This window comes from Moschus berezovskii, chromosome 3 (genome assembly GCF_049115385.1).
Source record: "Moschus berezovskii isolate FMDL1 chromosome 3, NW_MosBer_1.0, whole genome shotgun sequence".
Lineage (NCBI taxonomy): Eukaryota > Metazoa > Chordata > Mammalia > Artiodactyla > Moschidae > Moschus > Moschus berezovskii.
The window spans coordinates 112903084-112927302 of NC_142462.1; the positions used below are offsets into that span (position 1 = coordinate 112903084).

At 51.2% G+C, this 24219-nt stretch overlaps 1 protein-coding gene across 1 annotated transcript; it reads left to right on the forward strand.

The window, feature by feature from the left end:
• Positions 1–307: 307 nt before the first annotated feature.
• On the forward strand, positions 308–16940 carry CLEC2L (C-type lectin domain family 2 member L). Its single transcript, XM_055420286.2, has 5 exons — positions 308–497; positions 11040–11114; positions 13644–13810; positions 14773–14873; positions 16385–16940. The coding sequence occupies exons 1-5, from the start codon at positions 308–310 to the stop codon at positions 16494–16496; spliced, it is 645 nt and encodes a 214-aa protein (XP_055276261.1). The 3' UTR covers positions 16497–16940.
• Positions 16941–24219: the final 7279 nt, after the last annotated feature.

Consider the following 24219-nt stretch of genomic DNA (forward strand, 5'->3'; position numbering starts at 1 on the left):
GCCCCCGCCCCGCCCGGGCCCCCGCGCCGCCCCGCGCTCCTCCCCCGCGCCTCAGCTCTGCGCTGAGGTTGCGGCTCCGCAGGGCAGGCGCGCGGGGACCCAGGCGGCGGCGGCGGCGGCGGCGGCCCCTGGGTGCAGCGGGTCCGGCGCGGGGAGCCGGCTCAGCCCCGGCCTGCACGAGCCGCGGCCCTCGCCCACCGAGGCCGGCCTGGGGGGCCCGCAGGGCGCGCGGAGCGCCGAGTGCGCGTGGGGCTGGGCCCCGCACCCAGGCACAGGAGCGCGGGCGCGGCGCGGCGCAGCGCGGGGCATGGAGCCGGCCCGGGAGCCCCCCGCGCGCACCCGGCCGCCGCCGCCTCCCGCCGTTCGCCCCGCGCCTGCCCCTGCCGCCCCCAGACCGCGCTCGCCCGCCGAGGCGGAGGGCCGCGGTCCAGAGGGGCTGCTGCGGCGATCGGGGTCGGGCTACGAGGGCAGCACCAGCTGGAAAGCGGCCTTGGAGGGTAAGCGGTGAGCGGGACGCGAAAGGCAGGACGGAGTCACCTTGGCCGATCTCCCGTGGGGAGGGCGGGGAGGGCGACTCTGGACCCCCGAGGATGGAAGTCAGGGTATCGGATGCCACACTGCGGGGCAGTGGGGAGGAGGTAACTGGGGACCACCTATCTCTGCAGCTAACTCACACTCTGACCTTGGGAGTAGGTTTCACGCTCTGAGCTTCAATTTCCTCATGAGTGAAGGGGGCGGTTACTGTCCCGCACTCACCTGGGAGGCATATTGAGAGAGTGTCTTGACTCTCCAGCAGTGAAAACGCCCTGGGCAAAGCGCAGAAGGGGTCCGCTGGGAGGTAGGGTGAACGCCTGGAGGTGATGGAATAGAGAACCTGCAGGGGTCCCACCTACCTCCTTCAGTCAGAGGGGCTCAGGAGGTGACCCCTGACTGGCCAAGGGGGGCGGTAACCAAAGTGGAAAAGAGAGTTTAAGTTCATGAGTTCTCCCAGTCAGCTTGTGTGGCCACTCCTGGTGTGTGGTGTGGGAGGTGTGGCCAGAGGGCTGGTCCTCAGAAAGTTTCCTGGTACTCTTGACACCCAGACTCCCAAGGCCGAGGACCCGGACAGCATCAGCTAAGGGAAGCCCTAAGCTGGATACCCAGCCATTAGGGAAGGAGTATCAGGACAGGAGGACTTCCTGGAGTAGGTGACCTCATAGACATATGGAAAGAGAAGGAATGACATGTTCAGGGGTCAAATAGCGAGAGCTAGCCTGTCCCTTGTGGGGAACTGACCTTCGGAGTACCAGGATCGGGGAGAGGCAAGAAGAGAGGATTCCGCAGGACTCAGACTGTGAGCGGCCACCCAGGCCTTGCCAAAGAGTTTGGACTTCGTCTGAGACAACTACTGAGAGATTTAAAGCACAGAATGAAAATGAAGCGGGTTTCATTTTCCAAGCGAGTGGTGGCCCAGAGGGGTGAGGCCAAGGCCAGGTCAGCGAGAAGGTGGAACCATGGTCAGAGGAGGGACACAGCCAGTGCCAGCCAGGGCAGGGGCCTGGCCGAGGAGGGAGAGTTGGGGGCAACCGTGTCTGCATTTGACCCAAAGGTGGGTGGACCAGGAGACATGGATGGCCTGAGCGGGTGTGGGGGGGAAGTGCAGACTCGGGGGGGGGGGGAAAGCTGGACACCTGGGTGGTGATTTGGGACAAAGGAGGCAAAGATGTTGGAACTTGGAGAAGAAGAACTTTTGCAGAGGGGCTTCGGGCTGAGAAGAGCTGAGCAGGATAAGGGTGGACAGACCCCTCTCTTTGACGTGCGTCTCCGGGCACATTGTTAGATTTGCATGTGACACCCTGCTTCCCTCCTGCCCAAGTTATTTCTGAAGTTGCTCACGCCTCTTATCTGTATTCTCCACTCATTCATTCGTAAGCATTTCTCCAGGATCTGCCCCAACCTGGCTCTAACCCCCAGGAGTTAGGGCCATTTCAGAGCTGGTGTGGCCTCTTTCAACACCTCTGGCTTGCTGCCTCCTGTCTTACTCCTCATCCTGACCTTGGCCCCGTCTGCTTCCTACTCCCAGGGGTGACTGGGCCAACCACCTGCAAGTTAGGCTGAAGAAGAGGCTGTACGCCCAGCAGGAAATGGTCCAGGGGGTCTCTCAGGACACTGGGTCTTCCAGGCCGCCCTGTGGTCTGTGTTTACCTGTGGCGCAGCCTCGTCTCACCTGTCCGGGCATGGCTCACTACCTGGCCTGACTCTGGGTCTTGGGGCACCTCTGGGCCCTTGCCCATGTTCGCATGGTCCATCAGAAGCAGGTGGACCTTGGGGGCTCAGCCTCTGGGGTCTATGGGCCTTTCCCATTGTTTTAGCACGTGGAGTCTGTGTCCTTGCCAGGGGCCTCCCCTCTGCCAGTCCCCTGAGCATCTCCTGGGCGCTGCATCTCCCGCGGGGAGAGGGGAGCTCTCCAACCAGGATGGTGCTCTCCAAGGTCCTGCCCTGTGCTGGCTGCCCCGCCCCCCCGCAAACTCATTCACTCTTCCTCACCTCCCACACACACTCCTGGAGGGCCCACTGTTCTGGCGCACCTCTTGGCACAGCGAACATCCCTGTGCTTGAAGAGATCATGGGGCAGGGGCCGAGGCAGCCTGTTGAGGTGCAGAGAGAACGAATTCTGGGGTTGGCTAAGCCTGAGCCAGATCCTTTCACTGCCTGTGTGCTGGCAGGTTTTCAAACTTGTCTGAGTCTCAGTTTCCCCACCTGCTAAGCTAGGGAAGGATTTCTGCCTCTCAGGGCTACACAGACAGAGGTGCTGGGGTTTAGGGTGTGTGCAGGTGACCCCTTCCCCCAGTCCCTAGAGCCCGGTGGGGGAACCCAGGCAAAGTGTGTGACTGCTCAACGGAAATCCTTTGACTGCTGGTCTGCCTACTGTGAGTCCATACCCCACCCCGAACTGTGTGCATGCTAAGTCACTCAGTCGTGTCCGACTCTGCGACTTCATGGACTGTAGCCCACCTAGCTCCTCTGTCCATGGGATTCTCCAGGCAAAAATACTGGCGTGGGTTGCCATGCCCTCCTCTAGGGGATCTTCCCGACCTAGGGATTGAACCCAAGTCTCCCACATTGCAGGCGGATTCTATACCGTCTAAGCCACCAGGGAAGTCCAAAAATACTGAAGTGGCTTGCCCTGCCCTTCTCCAGGGGAATTTTCCTGACCCAAGGATCAAACTGGGGCCCACCTAATGAGCCCATAATGAAACCCTCGTGATGGAATGAGTGGTCTGCCATGTCTGCGGACCAAGAGATTTATTTTGCCACCCTTGCTTAGACGAGCATCTGTTTTGAGACTTCTTCTTTTGGCTGAGCTGCCGGGGTATGTGGGATCTTAATTCCCTGGCCAGCTATTGAACCCTCACCCCCTGCGTTGGACGTGCAGAGTCCTAACTACTGGACAGCCAGGGAAGTTCTTGTCTTGAGACTTCTCGATTTGACCAAGCTGAACCCTCAGTGGGCCTGTGCTCCTTTATTACCACGTGCTGAATATTTATCAAGCCCCTACTATGTGCCAGCCCCGTGCTGGGGCTTTCCTATAACTGTCACATTTAACCTTCACGTCTGCCCTTCCACGGGCTGGGTACGTGTCATGTGTATTTTATACACGAGGAAACTGAGACTCAGAGAGACTCAGTGTCTTGCCCAAGGACACACATTGCTCTGGCACACGTGAATCCCCATTGGGTTTGCCACGAGGCCCTCTGACGTGCGAGCTCTTACCCTGTCCTGACCTGACCTGACCAAGGGCGCGGGACTCGGTGAGGCTAATTGAAGAGAATCAAGTTGTGCTTGTGATGCTCTCCTCCGTGTGCTCCTCAGACGACCCTGCCACCTCCAGCAGATATTTTTTCTTCTTCACAGGTTAAGTGACGTGGAAAACATCTTAAGTCTAAAGCTGGGATTAAAGCCCAGGTCTTTAAGACTTTCCTTTGATGAACAGTTAGCTTTATAAATAGGGAGCCAGACAGAAATTCTTCCAGTTGAGTCCTCTCCCTGTGGTTATTAACCTTTCCTTCCACCCTCAGCTTTGCGGGACAGGTTGTAAAAGTAATCCAGAGCTGCCATCTGGGTGCTAGAAAGACTGGAGTGATTGGAGATGGGAATATTTCTGGCACTGGGGGTGCGGGGGTGATGAAAAGCATCCTGGGGGTACAGGAGGGGGGCCACAGATGATTCTGCAAATCTCAGGCTATAGATTTTTCAGTGCTCACCAATTCTGAATTTTTAATGTTGGAAGTTTCTTGATTAGGCACAAACCCACAACTTCCTGCTCAAAACCACATACACGCATTTAGCAAAGCCTCTTAAAAATTTAAAAATTACCAAACTCTACATTTGAGAGTTTTTGACTGTCAGCTTAGGGACGTCAGCTATGAGTGAGTCTCTTTTGCACTGTGATGTGAGCGTTGTCAGGGGGTTTGTCTGGGCTTGGAAGCCAATTTTTTTTTTCAGTTGTTCTTTCTAACATTAGGCTAAATCATATGCATTAATAACATAAATAAACTGAACCCTCAAACTCCATTTAATAAAGGCCAGTGCATACAAGGAAGGATTGCTGAGTTAGATATTTGTTCTGGCCTGAATTGTATCCCCCTAAAAGATGTGTTGAGATCTTAACTCCACAGTTCCTTAGATTATGACCTTATTTGGAAATGTGGTCACTGCGGGTGTAATTAGTGCAGATGAGGGCATACTGGAGTACAGTGGGCTTCCAACCCAGTGTGACTGGCGTCCTTCTAAGAGACGGTCACATGAAGACAGACACACCGGGAAGGCAGAGGCTGAAGGCAGAGACTGCAGTGATGCAACTGCAAGCCCAGGAGGGCTGGAGATCACCAGTAAACCAGGAGAAATAAGGACAAAGCCAGGAAGAATTTGCCTACAGGTCTCAGAGGGAGCATGGCTTGCTGACACTTGATTGTGGACTTCTAGGCCTCAGAGCTATGAGACGACACATTTCTGATGCTTTGAGCCACCTAGTTTGTGATGCTTTGTTATGTTGACCTAGGAAACTAATACCACATTGTTTGGGGTTGTCCAGCTCCAAGGCCACCCTCAGGAGTGAACGAAGAGTCAGATCCTGTAGTGTGTCCTCTATCCACAGCACAGTGTCCAGGGCAGTTATCCCGTGAAAGACGAGGAGAGTCCTCCGTTCTGGTGATGCTGGAGATGCGGGCACAGACTCCCCTTTCCCTGAGAGCAGGTGTATATCCACATGGTCAAGGGCATTGTCATTCAGGGCAACTAGATCCCTGTGTGTTTCCAGCCCCAGTGGGTGCTCTGTAACATGCCAGGAGATGACTGTGCCCTGTTAGAGGGAACCCAAAGGTGAGGAAAGCACAACCCTTACCCCAAAGGACCAACTCAATGGACATGAACTTGGGTAAGCTCCGGGAGATGGTGAGGGACAAGGAAGCCTGGTGTGCTACAGTCCACGGGGTCATGAAGAGTCGGACACAACTGGGGGACTGAACAACTGCCCAAAGGGAGCCTGTGGGCCAATAACCGTAATGATGGTAGTTGTTGACACTGAAAGGGAGCTTACTGTGCCAGGCACTGCTCTAAACACTATTTGTTGAATTCTCATAAAATTCTAAGAGGCAGATACTGTGATGACTTCGTCTTAAAGATGAGGAAAATGAAATAGAAGATAAGTAAATTTGCACAAGAAAGTGGCAGAGCTGGGATGTGAACCCAGGTGAAGTGGTTTACGATGCGGACTGAGAGGTGCTTATGGAAGGAAAAAGAAGGATTCACACACTGTGCTTGCCACGGGTGCCACCATGCAGCTCAAGGGGATCAGCCTTACAACACGCAGCCCCTGGGGATGGCAGAGCCGACACAGAGGGGGTTCAGCCCTCTGCTCTTAACGAGCCTGGAGCCACCCACCTGCTCGACTGTCAGTACAAACCATGCCCATAGGAAGGACTCCCGAATGTCTGTTGGACTTGCAAGTAAAGATGGCAGACTAAACACATGCATTTTTCTTTCCCTTCTGAAACTCACTAATACATTAGTTCGGTTCTGTTCGGTTCGGTTCAGTCGCTCAGTCGTGTCCGACTCTTTGCGACCCCGTGGACTGTAGCCTACAAGGCTTCTCTGTCCACGGGATTCTCCAGGCAAGAATACTGGAGTGGGTTACCGTTTCCTTCTCCAGGGGATCTTCCCGACCCAAGGATCGAACCCGGGTCTCCCGCATTGGAGGCAGACGCTTTAACCTCTGAGCCACTAGTAAAAGTTTTTTTTTTTTTCCTTTTATTTGGAAGGGGGTCACTGCAGCATGTAGGATCTTAGGTCCCTGACCAGGGATGGAACCCATGCCCCCTGCAGTGGAAGCGCAGAGTCTTAACCACTGGGCCACCAGGGAAGTCCCAATAAAGGGACTTGCAAGTAAAGATTGCAGACTGAAGACATGCATTTTTCTTGCCTTTAAAAATCCAATAAAGGGATTTTTAAAAAAGACCACAAGAATAACAAGACCAGGAGAGAAAACAATAGCAACACGGTTGGGAGCTGGGGATCGGTAATGATGATCAATGCTGATGATCAGTGATCAGTAACCGACACTGGCTCTCTGGCCGTAGAAAGTTCAGGAAGCAGAGGCGCTCACAGTACCCCACACTGGTCAGCACAGCAGTGAGCGAAGAGGGAGCCTTGTCAGGAAGACTTCAGGTCCCCAATCCTCTTCCCACTCTATGATCGTCTCCGCAACCCTCTGCCTTGGGAAGAGGGGGCCTCCAGACACCAGCACATTTGAGAGCAAACAAGGCAGCATCTACAGATTAAGCGCTGAGGATGGCCTCCCCGCCTCTTTTCCCAGCCAAGACTACATCCTCCAGGAGTGAAACAGAGGGGCAGCCTCCAGGGACGCTGACCCAAAAGGAGAAACCCAAGGAGGTCTACAGAGAGCTGGACTTTCCTGGTGGTCCAGTGGCTAAGACCCAGTGCTCCTGAGGCAGGGGGCCCAGGTTCAATTCCTGGTCAGGGAACTAAGATACCACAGGCTGCAACTAGGACCCGGCACAGTCAAAGAAATAAATATTTTAAAAAATTAATAAAATCAAGTGTTAAAGAGAGAGCCTTGAGGACTGACCCAGCCAGGTCACTCTGCCATGACCTCCACAGTTAATAAGCTCCTCTCAAGGTCTCAGAGGCACCAATAGAGGCTTATTTTCCTCCTGCCTTATTCATGAACAAATAACCAAGAATCTTGAGATGGATGAGGAACGTCCCTGACGTGGAAGCTAGAAATTAAAACACACGAACAAGGGGGAAAAAGCAGTTTGGAAAAAACAGCGATTATATAGACTGAACTTTCTGCCCACCTCTCCCCCAACCCCCCTGCTTCCCCCGAAAAATATCAACTAAAAAGCTGTCAGTATTATTCAGAGAGAGAAGAGAAAATTTTGCATCATTAAAGTAAGAACAAGATGCTTTAGGAGGGAGTATTCAGGGAACAGCAGTAACAAACCCCCGAAAACCTTGGAAGTTAAAAATAATCATAAGAATAAAAGATTCAATAGAGAGTGGGAAGATAAAGTTAAAAAAAAAATCTTCAGGAAATAGAGCAAAAAGGCGAAGTGGATGTGAGGGCTTCCTCTCTCTGCTCTGGTGTCTTGTCCTCTTTTTGTAAGGGCATTAACCCCACCATGGGAGCCCTGACCAAGAACGGATCTGCTGGTAACCTTGATCCTGGACTCGCCAGCCTCCAGAACTGAGAGAGAGGTGTCTGTTGTTTCAGCCATCCTGCCTAGGATTTTGTTAGCCTGTGCAGACTAAGACAGAAGTGGAGTAGAATTCCTGATTTTGCCTCATCAGCTTAAGGGAGCTTTGGAATGGAAATAAGAATGAGCACACAGAAGTGTAGACACAGGAAAATGATTAATTACAGGGAAACAAGAAGTTGTGTAGAAACGACATTGTAACACACTGCAGAGCTTGCTGGGAGCAGCATTTACATTGTCATAAGAACACTGAGACTTCCCTGGCGGTCCAGTGGTTAAGATTCCCCGCTTCCACTGCAGGGGGCGCAGGTTTTATCCCTGGTCAGGAGAGCAAAGATCCCACAAGCTGTGTGGCATGGCCAAAAAAAAAAAAACACTTCACCAAATTATCACTCCAACCCAAACTATAATGTCGAAAGTATTATGTAAGTGGTCAGGGTGGGACAATAATACAGAGAATTAAATCTTCCTCATTATTGTGGAATGTCAATAAGTAATGTCTTAAATAGAAAAGTTGAGCAGTATTGACTTCTTGACACAAAGCTTTTAGAGATTTGGAGGTAAATACCAAAATAATTCGCTGAAGAAATTGGAAGTAGTTGCCTCTATGGAAGGGGCGATGTTCTTTGGTTGTTTAGTGAAGCCTGGTAGAATTTATTGACTTTGGGTCTGTTGCTTTGCAGATCCTTGATAAAGGACCAGGTTTCTTTTCCCAATCTGTTGTGAAGTACCATACAGGTGAATTACTAGAAACAGTATCAGGCACCTGGATGTCACGGGAATGCTGAATTGCTGTACATGTTTCTATTAATAGATACTTCCTCTTGACTTTGGTACTTAGCTCGTATGGGTGGACAACCCAGCGGTGGGCTGTGGAGGTGGTTCTTTCATCTATGCACATGTATAACATAAAAATTTTTAAAGGACTTAAATAAAAAAAGGGAGTTCTCATCTATTGGTGGCTCAGATGGTAAAGAATCTGCCTGCAATGTGGGAGACCTGGGTTTGATCACTGAGTTGGGAAGATCCCCTGGAGAAGGGACCAGCCACCCACTCCAATATTCTGGCCTGGAGAATTCTATGGACAGAAGAGGCTGGCAGACTACAGTCCATAGGGTCGCACAGAGTCTGACACAACTGAGTGACTTTCACTTTCACTTTTCTCATCTACTAGGATGGCTATAACAAACAAAAGTGGAAGCTAACAAGTGTTGGTGAGGAGACGGGGAAATTAGAACATGTGGTGTTGGCATCACTGGTAGGATGCAAAATGCTGTTGCTGCTGTGGAAAACAGTTTGGTGTGTCCTCAAAAAGTTAAATGTGGAATTACCATATGATCCAGCAATTCTACTCCTAGGTATATACCCCAAAGAGTTGAAAACAGGGACTCAAACAGGTCTTTGTTGGCCAATGTTCACAGCAGGATGATTCATAATAACTAAAATATGGAAGCAGTCCAACTGTCTGTCAATGGATGGATGGATGAACAAAATGTATGTAATCATACAATGGAATATTATTCAGCCACAAAAAGGAATGAAATTTCGATACATGCTACAATATGGATGAACATTGAAAACAATATGTTAAGCGAAAGAAGTCAGACCCCAAAAGACAGCTGTGATGCCATTTACATGAGGTACTTAGGATAGGTGAATATATAGAGTCAGAAAGTGAACGAGAAATTAGCAGGGGCTGGAGGGGGTTGGGAATGAGGCATTAATGCTTGATCAGTACAGAGTTTCTGTTTGGGATGATGAAAAAGTTTTACAAGTATATCATGGGGATGAGTGCACAACTTTGTAATTAACACCATGCATCATACCCTTGAACATAGTTACAAAGCCAACTTTTATGTTATGTGTATTGTATCACAATTAATAAAACTTTCAAAGATCCTGTGTCTAAAGTCTGTAAGGGTTCTTTCATTAAATATCAGATTAAATGTCATTTGCAGCAACATGGATGGATCTAGAGATTGTCATACTGAGTGAAGTCAGACAGAGAAGTACAAATATTGTATGATATCGTTTATATGTGGAATTGAAAAAAAACAAAAGGATACAAATGAATTTATTTAAAAAACAGAAACAGACTCATAGATTTAGAGAAGGAACTTATAGTTACCAGTGGGAAGGATTGAGGGGAGGGATGGTAAGGGAGTTTGGGATTGACATGTACACGCTGCTATACTTAAAATAACCAACAAGACCTACTGTGTTGCACAGGGAACTCTGTTCAATATTATGTAACAACCTAAACGGGAAAAGAATTTAGGATATAGCTGTAGGATATACATATATAAAATATATATCTGTTCCTTTTCAAATATATATAAATATTATATATATATATATATATATATAAAGTGAATCACTTTGCTGTATACACCTGAAACTAACACATCATTGTTAGTCAATTACACTTCAATATAAAATAGAAAGTTAAAAAATTGCTGTGCAGGATTCCACTGAATGAATGCCCAACATTTTATCCATTTCCCCTTTGACGGACATTTAGCTTGTTTCCATTTTCATGCCATTGTGAATAAACCTGCTATGAGTATTTAAAAAATCAAATTAAAATTTGGAGTGAGAACAATAAATAAATACAATTTTAAAGGGAGAAGCCAGAGGATCAGGAAAGCCTTCCTGAAGAGGATGGAGGGTGTGGGGCAGAATTTCAAGAGACAGCAGTGGAAGAGGAGCATTTTGGGAGCACAGATCCAGCCACAGGGCTGAGAGGGTGAACTGGGTATTTCAAGGAGTCTGTCTGGCTGAAACTAGGGATGAGGCAGAGAAGCAGCAGGAGATGAGAGACTGGAAAGTGCTAACAGCCACAGAAAGAGTTCAAGTGCGTAGCCCTGAGGGAGGGTTTTTAAGCAGAAGTATCACAGAATCAGACAAACCTGTGCTTGAGAATGGCATCTCGGACTTCAGCATCAGGATGGCCTGGACCAGAGGTCTCCAACCTCCAGCCTGTGGACTGGTACCTCCTATCAGATCAGCATCGGCATTAAATTAGAAATAAAGTGCACAATACATGTAATGCACTTGAATCATCCCCAAATCATCCCTCCCCCTCATCCCTGGTCCATGGAAAAACTGTCTTCCATGAAACCGGTCCCTGGTGCCAAAAAGGTTGGGGGCCACTGCCCTGGAAGGCTTGTTCAAACACAGAGTGCTGGGCTCAGCCCCAGTTTCTCAGAATCAGGACTTGGGGTTGGCGGTGGGAACGGATGGTAGGGATGGGCCATAATCAATCCCTTTCTCTCTCCTCAGACACCACCACGCGTCTCCTGCTGGGGGCCATCGCAGTGCTTCTGTTCGCCATCCTGGTGGTGATGAGCATCTTGGGTGAGCATGGATGTCAGAGCATTTGCAACTCATTTCCTACACACCTTTCAAAAGCATGTCTATTAGGTCAAGAAAGATTCCAGACATATCATCAGCTTTGTGGGGGTCAAAGTAAACAGGAAATAGAGTATTGGTTCTAGATGACATTTTAGCCTAAAATAATATGTTCACACATCGATTATTTCCATCCCCTTAACTAAGCCATGCAGCGAAAGTGGAGATGTTACTTAGGTACCATTACCAAAATGCTTAAAGAACGCTTAAAAAACTTGGTGGCATTAGGCGGGCAGTGCTTCATGAAAGAGACAGTTTGGGGTTAAGGGCCTTAAAGATCTCATTCACTCACTCAACAAACATTTATCGATCCTGGCTGTGGGTTAGGCCCTGGGCTAAGTGCTGGAGATATATATATTTTAAAGCGTAGTATGTCATCAACTCCTTTGTCCAGTGATAGGGTGTTGCCTGGGGGCCTCCCATGTGGTACACCCTGAAGAATGAATAGTTTCCTGGAGACCAGGAGGAACACAGAACAGGGCATTCTGAGGAGGAGAGTCCAGGGAAACACAGTGGCAGGCAGGACTGAAAGGGTTGAAGGGGGAAGGAAAAAGAGAAAACTGCTCCAAGTAAGGCAGGCCAGGCTATATGACCTGGGGCTTTGCTGCTTGTAGTGGATTCAAGCTAAAGTGATTTCAGGACCTCTGTCTTTAATCTTTGAGAAGCATCCTAAGATCTTAAAATGGGAGGAAAATCCACGGATAATATCAGTTCTATCCAACCTGCACTTGTAGGGCCTGCAGGCTAAGCAGGGCACTGTGGGTGCTTAGAAAAGAGGGTGGTGACCACCAGCTTGGATCCACCTAGACTAATTGCTACAAATTAAACTGATCGCCGAAGAACTGATGCTTTTGAACTGTGGAGCTGGAGAAGACTCTTGAGAGTCCCTTGGACTGCAAGGAGATCCAACCAGTCCATTCTAAAGGAGATCAATCCTGGGTGTTCATTGGAAGGACTGATGCTAAAGCTGAAACTGCAATACTTTGGCCACCTCATGCGACGAGTTGACTCACTGGAAAAGACTCTGATGCTGGGAAAGGTTGAGGGCGGGAGGAGAAGGGGACGACAGAGAATGAGATGGCTGGATGGCATCACCGACTCGATGGACATGAGTTTGAGCGAACTCCGGGAGTTGGTGATCGACAGGGAGGCCTGGTGTGTTGTGATTTATGGGGTCGCGGAGAGTTAGACACGACTGAGCAACTGAACTGAACTGAACTGAACTGCTGTGTTGGGAGGGCAGGGCAGTGTGTAAACAGAGCATATTGTGACTGGAGGAAAGTACAACAGTCTTTGGACATCCTCATGGAAAAGCATGGCCTATACTTCTAAGTGGGCCTGCATTTCACTGAGCAGGAATGCCCAAGTGCCGATTAATTAATTAATTGGTGTTGGCGTGGGGGTAGCTCCCTTGGGCGCTTAAGTGCCATGGGCCTGTTCTTGACTCTGTCCTGGTCTATATTTTAATCAACTTTCTTGTATGAGAACAAATGAAAAAATATGCTTAAGGAATTTGTAGGCAATACAACCCAAAGAGGGATGTTCCACAGGCCAGGTGAAAAAGAAATCGAGATTAAAATACATCCTTAAAAACTCAAATGAGCCAATGTGAATGAAGCGACTGTGTAAGAAATAAACACAAGACCCTGCATTTAGATTTAAACTGTGATTTACACGTGTTCTGGGCCGGGGGACCTGGCTTGGAAGGAGATCATAGGAAAATAGTCAAAGAGTATGGCTGAATTCCTTTTGGCAAGGAGGCCCTTAGAGAATCGCATGGAAGTTCCGGGCTTCCTTCCCAGAAAAGTGCACCTCTGCACATACCCACAGATTCTTCTCATTGGAGAGTCTGCAGACTGGAAAACCCGCGGCAGCCGGAAAGGGTACGGCGATCACTGCTGGGTGGCGGACCACAACTGATGTGTCCCAGCCTGTGTTGGTGGCAGCGTTTTAGGGGTGACGTGGGCGCATCACAGTGAGGCAGGCAGGATGGAGAAGGTCTGGAGAGCATCCCCTCCAAGGGATTGTGGAAGATTGTGGTCTGTTCACCTCAGCAGAATAGCGGATGAGGGTGTGGCCAATGAGTGCGGGTGGGAGTGGGGGTCGGAGGGCAGATTGGGGGTTATGGACCCCATGGAGCCTGGCATGGTTCCCACCTAGAGAGAGGATGAGTGATCACCAGATTCAAGTCTGAGTTTCTTGGGTTCCATGCCACCTCTGGGAGCCCAGAGAGAGAGGAGAACATAACCCGGGGGTTAAACTGCTGTCACTCCCCCTCAAGGGGGTGTCCCTGCCAAATTGCTCTTCCTAGCTCTTGTAGTCCCCAGCCTCCCACCTGCCAGGTACTGTGACAGGCCCTCCCCTGAGATGAGTGACTGATGGTCACCAAAGTCAGGGAGTCCCAAGTGGGATTGTTGGGGGCCAGGCAGAGACCCTCCGTGCTGGCGGATACTAAGTCCCTCCTTTTCCCTGCAGCCTCCAAGGGCTGCATCAAGTGCGAAGCGCCCTGCCCAGAGGACTGGCTGCTGTACGGAAGGAAATGCTACTTCTTCTCAGAGGAACCGAGAGACTGGAACACGGGCCGGCAGTACTGCCACAGCCACGAGGCGGCACTTGCTGTGATCCAGAGTCAGAAAGAGCTGGTGCGTGCCGGGGCGTGGGGGCGTGTCGGGGGCGGGGCCCGGGCGAGCCCGGGGCGTGCCGGTGGAAGGGGGCGGGGTCATGTGGGAGAGCCACGCCCAAGGACCTGGTTTCCCCTATGTCCTGTTTCCAGACGGGTGGGGTGGGCACGTGGGCTCCACGAGTGGGGTCTGAGCAGCTCCACGAGGGGCTCTTGTTTTCACTGCTCTTGTCAAGGCCAGCTGCGTCCATCCAAGGCTGGTTTGCTGAACTCAACACAATCAAGTGTAAGCATTGCAAATTATACAGGTCCATGTGAAATGTGAGGGCTTCCCTGGTGGCTCAGACAGTGAAGAACCCGCCTGCCATGAGGGAGACCTGGGCTCTATCCCTGGGTTGGAAAGATCCCCTGGAAGAGGGCATGACAACCCACTCCAGTATATCAAACTGACATCCTCAACTAGTCCAAAGCAGGGTCTGAGGTCCCACCTAACACCCCAAATGGTTATATCACTAGAAATATGAATGTAACACAATGAATAGGTCTCTTGGCCATTTTTGGATTTTGCAGGTAATAGTTTGTGCAATTCGGAATCTAAAATCACTTCTGTTTGTCTTTGATACACAGTCTGATAGCCCCTTTCTGCAGAGAAAGGCCCAGGACAGCCAGAACCAGATAATCCATCAAGCAATCCCAGGCTTCCTGAAAATCTGGAATGTTGGCATGCTGGGTCCCCAAGCTAGGAGACAAACCCTGTTCCAGGGTTCCTGCCCCATTAGCGTGTCCCCAGAGTCCAGGTCCCTTGAAGGCCATTTCAGTGCATCTGTAAACCCAGCTCCTCACTCTTGGGGTGCAGTGAGGTGTCACCCTCACGCTGTCCACAAATCTTGAGAGCCAGTCTTCCATGCTGAGGTTCATCTGGGGATATGGGAGCAGTCAGGAGGCTGCACATGACTCTGAGGTTTCCCTCTTTCCTTGGTGCAGGAATTCATGTTCAAGTTCACACGGAGGGAGCCCTGGATTGGCCTGCGCAGAGTGGGGGACGAATTCCACTGGGTCAATGGGGATCCATTTGACCCGGACACGTGAGCTGAGGCTTCATCTTCTGCCCACCGAGCTTAAACCGGGGAAGACCTAGCCTCCCAGATGAACCTCCTGAGGGAGAACTTGGTTTTGTGTTAGCTAGAGCCACTCACCTGTAGGGTCAGGGGTGAGGGACAGAGACCCGGGCATGGTAATGGCTTTACTACTCTCTCCCCAGTAAAGCCCAGCCTGGTTTGGTGGCCCTGTTCCACGTAGGCATCAGAGTTTCCTGCTGCTGGGAGAGGCCCAGGTTCTTTCCATCTTGTGACTCCCTCATCCCTTTGCACGGCTCAGTGTGGCTCAGAGAAAGGGGAGGATATCCCAGGACAGCCCTGCATTGGGCAGAACTTAGCCACATGGCCCCACCTGACAGTGAGGTGGGGGAGGAGCTGGGACCTCTCTGCTGGGCAGTTTTACTGTGGAGAAAGGGGATCTGAACTACGGGTCCCAGGAGGGTCCGCTTAGAGAAAACACCTTGAGGGTGTTGGTGGCATGTGCCGGGTGGTATTATTCGTGTGGCCCATGTGGTGTGGCGAGTGTGTGGGGTGATGGTGGCAGCAGAGAGGAGTGGCACTTTAGGCTCAGGGAGACACAGGTCAGCACACACACCTCAGCCTCTGATCTAGACCCTGAGGCTGGAGGACTGGGCCCGAGGAGCTGGGTGGGGGCACAGCTGCTGATCTGATGTGACCCTCGGGCCACGAAGACGTCACCATTCCTGCATCTCCCTGTCTCCTGCGCTCTTTGTTCGGTGCCTCTCTTTGTCCCCACAGCCCCTTCCTTTTTTCTCCTCTTTCCTTGTCCTGACCTCATCCCCGATCTGTTCTCAGAGCTGCTGAGAAAGTCTTGCCTTGCTGCTGCTTCCCCTGCCTCTCCCCTTCTGGAAGCTTCTTGCTCCCAGAACCTGGGGAGCCCTGGAGGCTGGGGCCCCAGGATGTTGACCACCCAGCAACCAGCAGGCGTTGGGGCCACGTTTCTCTGACCACTCTGACATGGTCTGGCCTCCCCACTCCTTCTTGGGGTCCTTCTGATGACCTGAGACCCCCGTTCTGGTCTTGGTTTGGGGGGGGGCTCAGGTCAGGGTGACCAAATGAGTTTAAGAAGAAATGTTGAGATTCAAAAGGGATGATTTTAGGCAGGGAGAACCCCCTGTGCTATTAATAGCTGTAAGAGGTGCAGGCAGGGCACTGTGGGGAGGTGGGGGTCAGGGGAGGCTTGTCCAGACAGGGCCCCAGACTCCTGGCATGAGTGAGCTGAGCCTGGCAGGATGGGGAAGCTGGATGGGGAGTGTAGGGTGTGTCCAGGACACATCTGTGGGCATCACCAGGGCAATTGGAGCTGTAGTACAGAGTTGGGAGATGGCGGGAGCCACACTAGCAAGGTCTGTGGGGTGGACTGTCCCGGAGCAGGGCAGCTCCAGAGGGAAGGATGAGTCACAGGGCCTCCGGGGCTGTCCAGCGATGGGTGGCATCTGCCAGTGGTGAGTGCCTGGTCTCGTCTCTCCCGGCCACAGGTTCCCCATCGCGGGCCCGGGGGAGTGTGTCTTCGTGGAGCCCACCAGGCTGGTGTCGACAGACTGCCTGATGACCCGGCCCTGGGTGTGCAGCAAGATGGCCTACACGTGAGGTGGGTCATGCCAGAGGCCACCCTGCAACCAGGCTCCAAGAGCTGCTGGCCCGGGGCTCCGCTCCAAGGCGAAGCAGCGAGGAGGATGCCCTCTGCCCCTGGGTGCTCTTCCCCAGCCCCCGAGTCCTGGCCCCTGGCCTCCTTGGCCCCAGGCAGGTCCTGTGGCTCAGCAGTCAACTCCCACGAGCTCAGTAGTATGGTAGGCACCTATCCCCAGACACACACACACACCAACGCACTTGCTTATGCACACGTGTGCACACAGCGCCTGCTCAAGTTCACAGGCTACCCTTAGTCAGCCCAACAGGTCTCTCCCTGGCTTCACCCTGGAGCATTCCTTCCTCTGGAGGCCCCAGTGCTCTGAGGAAGGCTGGGGGCTGACAGACTGCCATACTGTCCGCACACACGGACCCCCTCCCCAGGCATCTCTCTCCTGGCTCCCGGGGAGGCAGGAAGGGCAGCCCCCTCACCTGGCCCCTGCAGCCACCCCTCTGGCCCTGCCCGGGGTCTCGGGCGGCCCCTGCTGTGTCCGTGGTGCTGCTCTGTTGGTCACCGGTGGAATAAAGAGATGACTGGCGTCCAGAGAAGTCGGCTGCCGTTTGTTCCATGGGCGTGGCTTGGGGAAGGGGGCATGGCTCGGGAGGGGCCGTCTAGGGAGGGACCACGAAGAGGCACTGGTGTGGCAGGAGACACGTGTAGGAACCAAGGCCAAAAACATGCTCTGTGGCCTCAGGGCACCGTTTAATGTTGCCAGGCCACTGCGTTATTCTTAGATGTCTGAGGGGTGTGCTCCATCTGGCGTCGTCATTGCTATTCGACTCAACATGACAAACATTTATTCACACCTATCATGTGCCAGACACCACACCAGGCAGGGGGATCAACAGTTTTATCCCCCAAGTGAGCACACAGGGAGCAGAGGGACCAGCTTGGGAAGCACCAGAACATTCTGGAACATGGCTGAGGGATGGCTTATTCTGCCTTAGGAGAGGACGGAGTGAAGAAGGCGGGAGGATGAAAGGCGATGATGTGCATGTTGGGCTGGTTAAGAGTTTGTGCAAGTCTGAGGGTCCCTTCCTGTCCCCCCTTGGTCTGCGGGGAAGGAAGGGGGCTGGGGCAGAGGCTGGTGGTTCCCCTGGGCCTGAAGCGGCTGCAAGTGCCACCCTCTCTAGCACGCACCTGGAGCCCAGAGCAAGCGGTGGGGGGCCTGGGCCTCCCCAGCCCATGGCCGGGTGAGATACAGGTATGAGCTGCCTCGAAGTTGTGTCTGTGAATCTGGGTCCTGGCCCATTTTCTGAGAAAACAGCTTGGAGGGAAACACATCCTGCTCTGCTCTGGTCCCTCCTCTTACTGTCAGTTTTCAGACAAAACTGTCAGCTTTGGTTTTGTTGATTCTTCTGAAAGCTTTCCAGATATTTAGTAAAATATGGGTATTTTGTGGTTTCATATTTTATCTTCATGGGGAAGCCAGTGTAGAAGCTGACTGTGTAATGAAGAGGTTAAAGGAATGCAGTGTGGTGGTGGTGGCCTGTGGGGGGTTGGCTGAAGCCCACCGCCTTCCCAGCCCCTGTGGGGAAGTGTTTTGAGGGGCTGAGGACTGAGGAAGTGGTCAGCTGCTGCTGCTGCTGCTTGGGTTGGGCGGGGGCTGAAGGGTGAGTAGGGACGTGTCTCACACTCACACCTGTTCTCAGTCATACACAGGCCCGTGGTTCTCACCAGGATCTTGCCATCAAAGATGGTCTCAAAAGCGTTTGCTGTTGTTCAGTCACCAAATTGTGTCCGACTCTTTGCGATGCCATGGACTGTAGCACCCCAGACTCCTCTTTCCTCCACTATCTCCTGGAGTTTGCTCAAACTCAGGTCCATTGAGTCAGTGATGTTAGTCTTACCTCATTTAATTCTCTTAAAAAGGACCTGAGGCGGGTTATGCTGCCACAGATGACCCAACAGGACCTGGGCAGGGCCCCAAGGCATGAGGAGCGGGGCTCTGCTCTCATTCTGTTCTGTGGGTTCAAGTGGGAAGAAGGGAGCCACGAGGTGGCGGGGAGGAAACACTGTGGCAGGGCAGGGAATAGGAACCCAGGCCCTTGGGATCTTATCTTTCATTCAGCGCTCCAAGCCTGCTGCCTCGGCACAGGTGAGGTGAGCTCTCCTAACCTTGGGTTTGTCCTGGGGCGGCTCAACAGTTCTAAATCAGTTCAGCAAAGCTAAAGGAATTCTAAAGCTAAAAGAGATCAAACCAGTCAATCCTAAAGGAAATCAACCCTGAATATTCATTGGAAGGACTGATGCTGAAGCTGCAAAACCTTGGCCACCTGATTTGAAGAGCTGACTCACTGGAAAAGACCCCCTGGCAGGAAACATTGAGGACAAGAGAAGGGGGCAACAGAGGATGAGATGGTTTGATGGCATCACTGATTCAGCGGACATAAGTTTCAGCAAACTCAGGGAAGTAGTGGACAGGGAAGCCTGACGAGCTGCAGTCCGTGGGGTCGTAAAGAGTCAAATAGGATTGAGCAACTGAATAACAACAAAAGGAACTCTGACCCAAGGTCATGGATGTTTTCAGAGTTTTCTTATCTATTCCTACCCAGGAAAGAAACACAAGAACAAAACACCAGCACGCCAAACTTGAGAAACACTGAAAATCCTTTCAAAGGTTATAAACCAGCCATGGACTTCCCTGGAGGTTCAGCGGTTAAGATTCCGCCTTCTACTATAGGGGGCGCGATCCATCCGATCCCTGGCCGAGGAAGATCTTGCACGCTGCCTTGCGCAGCCAAAAGCAAAACAAAAAACCGACAAACCCAGCCAGGCACCCACGCCTCCCACGTGGGCAGAGAGCCAGGCTGGGTGTGCGTGCAGTTCCTCCTGAGGCCACAGGCGGCAGCATGGAGTCCAGACCCTCCGCGGGTTTCTAAGCCGGGAGCTCAGAGCTGTCTCCCTGGGTGGGGGGCTGGGGGTGGGGTGCGGGCGGTTAGGGAGAGGCCTAGGGTAGGGCTTCCCTTGTGGCTCAGCTGGCAAAGAATCCGCCCGCAATGCGGGAGACCTGGGTTCGATCCCTGGGTTGGGAAGATCCCCTGGAGAAGGGAAAGGCCACCCATTCCAGTATTCTGGCCTGGAGAATTCCATGGACTGCATAGTAGTCCAAGAGGTCGCAAAGAGTCGGACACGACTGAGCGACTTTCACTTCACTTCCCTTCAGGCGAGGGAGAAGGGTAGGGGCAAGGTGCAAAGGATCACCCTTCAGCCCCAAAGGAGCATCCTCCAGCCCCACTCCTCAACCCCTTTGGAAGACTTTCCCTTCTGAGGCGACTCGCCCGGAGTTGAGAGTGTGCTTAGCTGGGAGCCTGGGTGGATTTGAAGCCGCGCCGCAGCGGTGTCCTCTGAGTAGCCCTGGAGGGGGCGGGAGGGCTGGAGCTCGCCCCCCCCAGGCCACCCTCAGACGCTGGCTGTGGAGATGGCGCGGGGAGGGATTTTCTCAGCAGGACACACGGCGGGGTGAGGTTCGTTGCTGTGCTGGCAGGTTCACTGGCGTTTGCTTCGTGCATTCTCCCACAGCCTTAACAGATGAAGAAGCAGGTCCAGGCAGGTTAAGGGGCTTGCTCTATCTACATCACAAGCCTAGGGGGTGGGGGAGAGAAGGAGCCAAAGGAGCCACCTTGGGAGAGGACGTGGGGTGCCCCGCGGCGATTCTTTTTCCTGCGCACTTTCATCGCCTTCATGTGGTTTTCAGGTGGAATTTCCCATGGAGCGTGAGTGTCGCAAATACCCGCTACTGCCCTTCTCTCGCTTCAGGGTCCAGCTCGCGCCCCTGGGACTGCTTCCGGGTCGGCAGCAGCCCTCGGTGACCACGCCCCCCAACACCTCCAGCGCCGAAGACCGAGCGTCTCACACGGCCGAGTGCGCGGAGCCTCCCATGTGTGAGCCATCTCTTCACTCATCTGAGCGCTCTTGTCGTCTGATTATAAGCCTCTGAATGGCAGGGATTATGTGTTGCTGGCTCTTTGTAGCACACATAACATATGCTCAAAAAAATTGTTGTTGGGGACAATAAGATTGCTGGCGAGTGTCATCTCTTCACCCTTTGCCGTGGGGGGCAGACAGTAGCCGGCTGTCTGTCAGAGACTTGTCTTTTAGGCTTTGGTGGGCGTGGCATGATTTTAGAGGTCCGGCCAAGATGAGATCTTTAATTTGTTTTGCTTCAGTTACGTGAGCTCACTCACATTCCCTAAGCATGTACATACTGGGTGGCCTGAGTGGGGGTGGCCTGGAGTAAGTGAGCCGAGAGGGAGAAATCCCTCCACCTCTTAAGATGTTCTCTGCATCATACACAGAGGACCGAGAGACGGGGCCCAGAGAGGGCTTCCAGCAGGGACTGGGGTTGGCTGCTGAAGATTCCTGTGATCTCCAGGATAATTATGCTAATGTCGCCGTTCTGTGTGTGAAAGACCACTTGGTTTTCAGAAATGTCCACTGTCAGCTGTGTACTTACACCAGGAGGGGGTAAAGAACTTCAAACTGGGAGCAAGTATGAGATTCACACAGCGGGGCATCCAGAGAACTTCCTGCCATACCCATCAGAGATTCACCCTCAGCCTGGAGGGGACGTGCTTCCTCTTGGCTCTGAAGACCGGCTGGAGTCTAGTCTGGGCCTGCCTCTACCAATGAGCAGGTGTGCAGCTCAGACCACTGTGCTCAACCTCCCAGACCCCAGGCTTTACTTCTAATAAAGTAGAAATCGTACCTATCTGGCCTACCTCACAGGATTATGAGAACCGTAGATGTTAGAATTTCAGGGGTAAAAAATGATCAACCCTATTCTCATCCATGAGGCCCAGAGAGGGTTAAACAACACGTCCAAGGTCACACATCCAGTGGCAGAGCTAGACCTCAGGTCTTGTGGCTCCTCTCTTGCTTGTTGATCCTCTTATTGTTGCATGTATCATGCTTTATTTGTTCACTTGTTCACCATCCACGCAGAAGTGTAAGGCCTAGAGGGTGGGGATCCATTATTATGCTCCTTTGTTTCTCTAGAGCCTGGTGCATACTAAAGGAGTTCAAGAAATGCATGTTGAACTGATCTTGAGTCCTCGTTCACATGATCCTTCCCTCTATACCATGCCGTCTCTGATCTCGGAAATCTGCACTGCCAGTCCAGCTGCCCAAAGAAAGTATGAAAACTTGCATATGTTCTAGAGAAAAAGATAAGATGCTCAACCGCCTTGCAATGTTGATTAGCATCTTTTAGAGCACAGAATCCATCTGAACAAAGACATACACATCTAAGACAAAATTGGAATAACAATGAACGCTAATTAAGAGCTTATAATAAAGCCAGGCATTGTGTGAAGCAATTCACACACATAGTAAGTGCTTAATAAAAAGTTATTATCTTTTTTCACTATGATGTAAACTGTGTAGGGGATTGGAATATGCTAGCTTCTGTAATTCCCGCATTTCAGAGGCTTACCCGAGTATAGATCCCTTTGTGGCTCACACCACAGACTAATGCAGGTCAACCACATGGAAAAGCATTGCTGCATCCAGGGCCTTTGAACATAGAGGCTCACACAGGACGTGTTTTAGGGGATGTGGTAGATGAGGCTGCTGCTGCTAAGTCGCTTCAGTCATGTCCAGGTACCAATTTTCCCGTTCCTTTCCTTCTGGGTATGTAGAAGGACTGTATTTCCGGGTCTGTTTGAAGGTGGGTGTCAGGTGACACCAGAGCTTTAACCATGGAAAAGTGACGTGTCGTTTCTTGGTGGAAACCAGTGCACATTCCTCCATATTCTATACTGCCCCCTCCTCCACTGCCAGTCATAATTTTTCTATTTGGAGGCTTCCTAAGACTGAAGCATTCTGAAATGCTAAGTCAGTATGTGGAGGATGGGTTCCCTTGAGGGTGTCTGAATCTGCAGCAGACTGTAAGTGAGAAAGCCTCTGAGATTTTGGGTTTGTTGTGATCATAGCCTATCTTACCCTAGATTAGACAGGGACCTGGAGGTGGCACACGTTCCATCCACAGTTCATTGACCAGGAAGGTTGTGGAAGGCTGAGAAATATCTTTCAGCTGTATGCCTGTTGTATGCACGAGATCCTTTTTTAATAGATTTATTTATTTACTTAGTTGTGGCTGTGCTGGGTTTTTGTTGCTGCACGGACTACTCTCTAGTTGTGGTGCCTAGGCTTCTCATTGTGGTGGCTTTTCTCCTTGCGGACCGTGGGCTCAAGGGTGCTCAGGCTTCAGTAGTTGTGGTTACCAGGCTCTGGAGCACAGGTTCAATAGTCGTGGCGCACGGGCTTAGTTGTTCCTCGAAATGTGGGATCTTCCCAGGGATTGAGCCCATGTCCCCTGCATGAGCAGGCAGATTCTTTACCACTGAGCTACCAGGGAAGCCCTGCACGAGATTCTTGATTCTAAAAGTTGAGGTTTTCATAAATTTTGGAAGATTCATCACCTTTGTCTCTAAATATTTCTCCTGCCTGACTCTTTTCTCCCCTTCCCGGACTCGAATTAAGGCTGTTTGCGTTTGTTACACCTTTTATCCTGTTATCTTACCAGACTGACTTGTTAGTTCTATATTTTCAGCAGACTGATCAGGCTTTTTGATTGCACATGCATCCAGTGTTTTATTAAAACAAGGCGTGGGTCACCATGATTCCAGCTCCTGAAATCAGCTTCTTCATTTCTCTGTCCAGCTGCCAAGCCAATGCCATGGATTTTATTTTACCTGTTTGCTACAGTAGTACCTCACCTTCAGGAACCAATGTCTGTATTAGTCAGGATAGGCTAATTGCTATAATTTATTGTTGTCGTTTAGTGGTTGTGTCTGACTCTTTGTGACCCCATGGACTGTAGCGTAACAAGTTCCTCTGTCCATGGGATTTCCCAGGGAAGAATACTGAATATAAAGAATATCATTTCCTTCTCCAGGGGTATTCCCAACCTAGGGATCAAAACTGCAATTGCTATAACAAACAACCTGAAAATTTCAGTGGCTTAAATATTATAAAAAGGCTCTTTCTTACTCTTTGTGACTTTGTCCAACATGGTTTTATTAGGAGGCCACGAAGTCATTCGGTGGTCCCACGGTTCTCCAAGCTTTCACAGTCCTTCATTAGCTCTTCCACATTTGGCCAGAAATTGAGGAAAGAGAGTGTGGATAAAAGTAGGAGGGTTTTTTTAGGACTATTAAAAAATATATATTTATTTGACTCTGCTGGATCTTAGTTGCTGCACTTGGGATCTTTGGTTTTAGTTGTAGCACACGGGAACTTTTAGTTCCGGTGTGTGAACTCTTAGTTGCAGCATCTGGGATCTAGTTCCCTGACCAGGGACTGTATCCAGGCCCGCTACATTGGGAACTTGGAGTCTAGCTATTGGACCACCAGGAAAGTCCTGGGCCGGCCATATCTATGTGCGAAGAAAGCTAGGAAATATAATCTGGCTGTGTGCTCAGGAAGAAGAGAAAATGGCTTTGAGAATATCCAATTAGTCTTTGCCACCGCTGGCATTATCCCTGTTTTACAGAAAAGAAATCTGAGACTTGAGAGGTGAAGTGATCTCCCAGCTTTTACCATCATAAACAACAGAGCCTGGAATTGGACCCAATATGGCTGAGTCCAAAGCCATGCTCTGAATCACTCTGCTATGGATAATGCCTTCTCTCTTATTGCCTCATTGTCCAGTGCTATCTTAAGACCTGGGGCAATCATTTC

Coding starts and splice junctions, on each gene's coding strand:
- CLEC2L (XM_055420286.2), top strand. CDS start 308: ATGGAGCCGGCCCGGGAGCCCCCCGCGCGCACCCGGCCGCCGCCGCCT. Junction 13,811..14,772: donor TCCAGAGTCAGAAAGAGCTG/GTGCGTGCCGGG, acceptor TCCTTGGTGCAG/GAATTCATGTTCAAGTTCAC. Junction 14,874..16,384: donor GATCCATTTGACCCGGACAC/GTGAGCTGAGGC, acceptor TCCCGGCCACAG/GTTCCCCATCGCGGGCCCGG.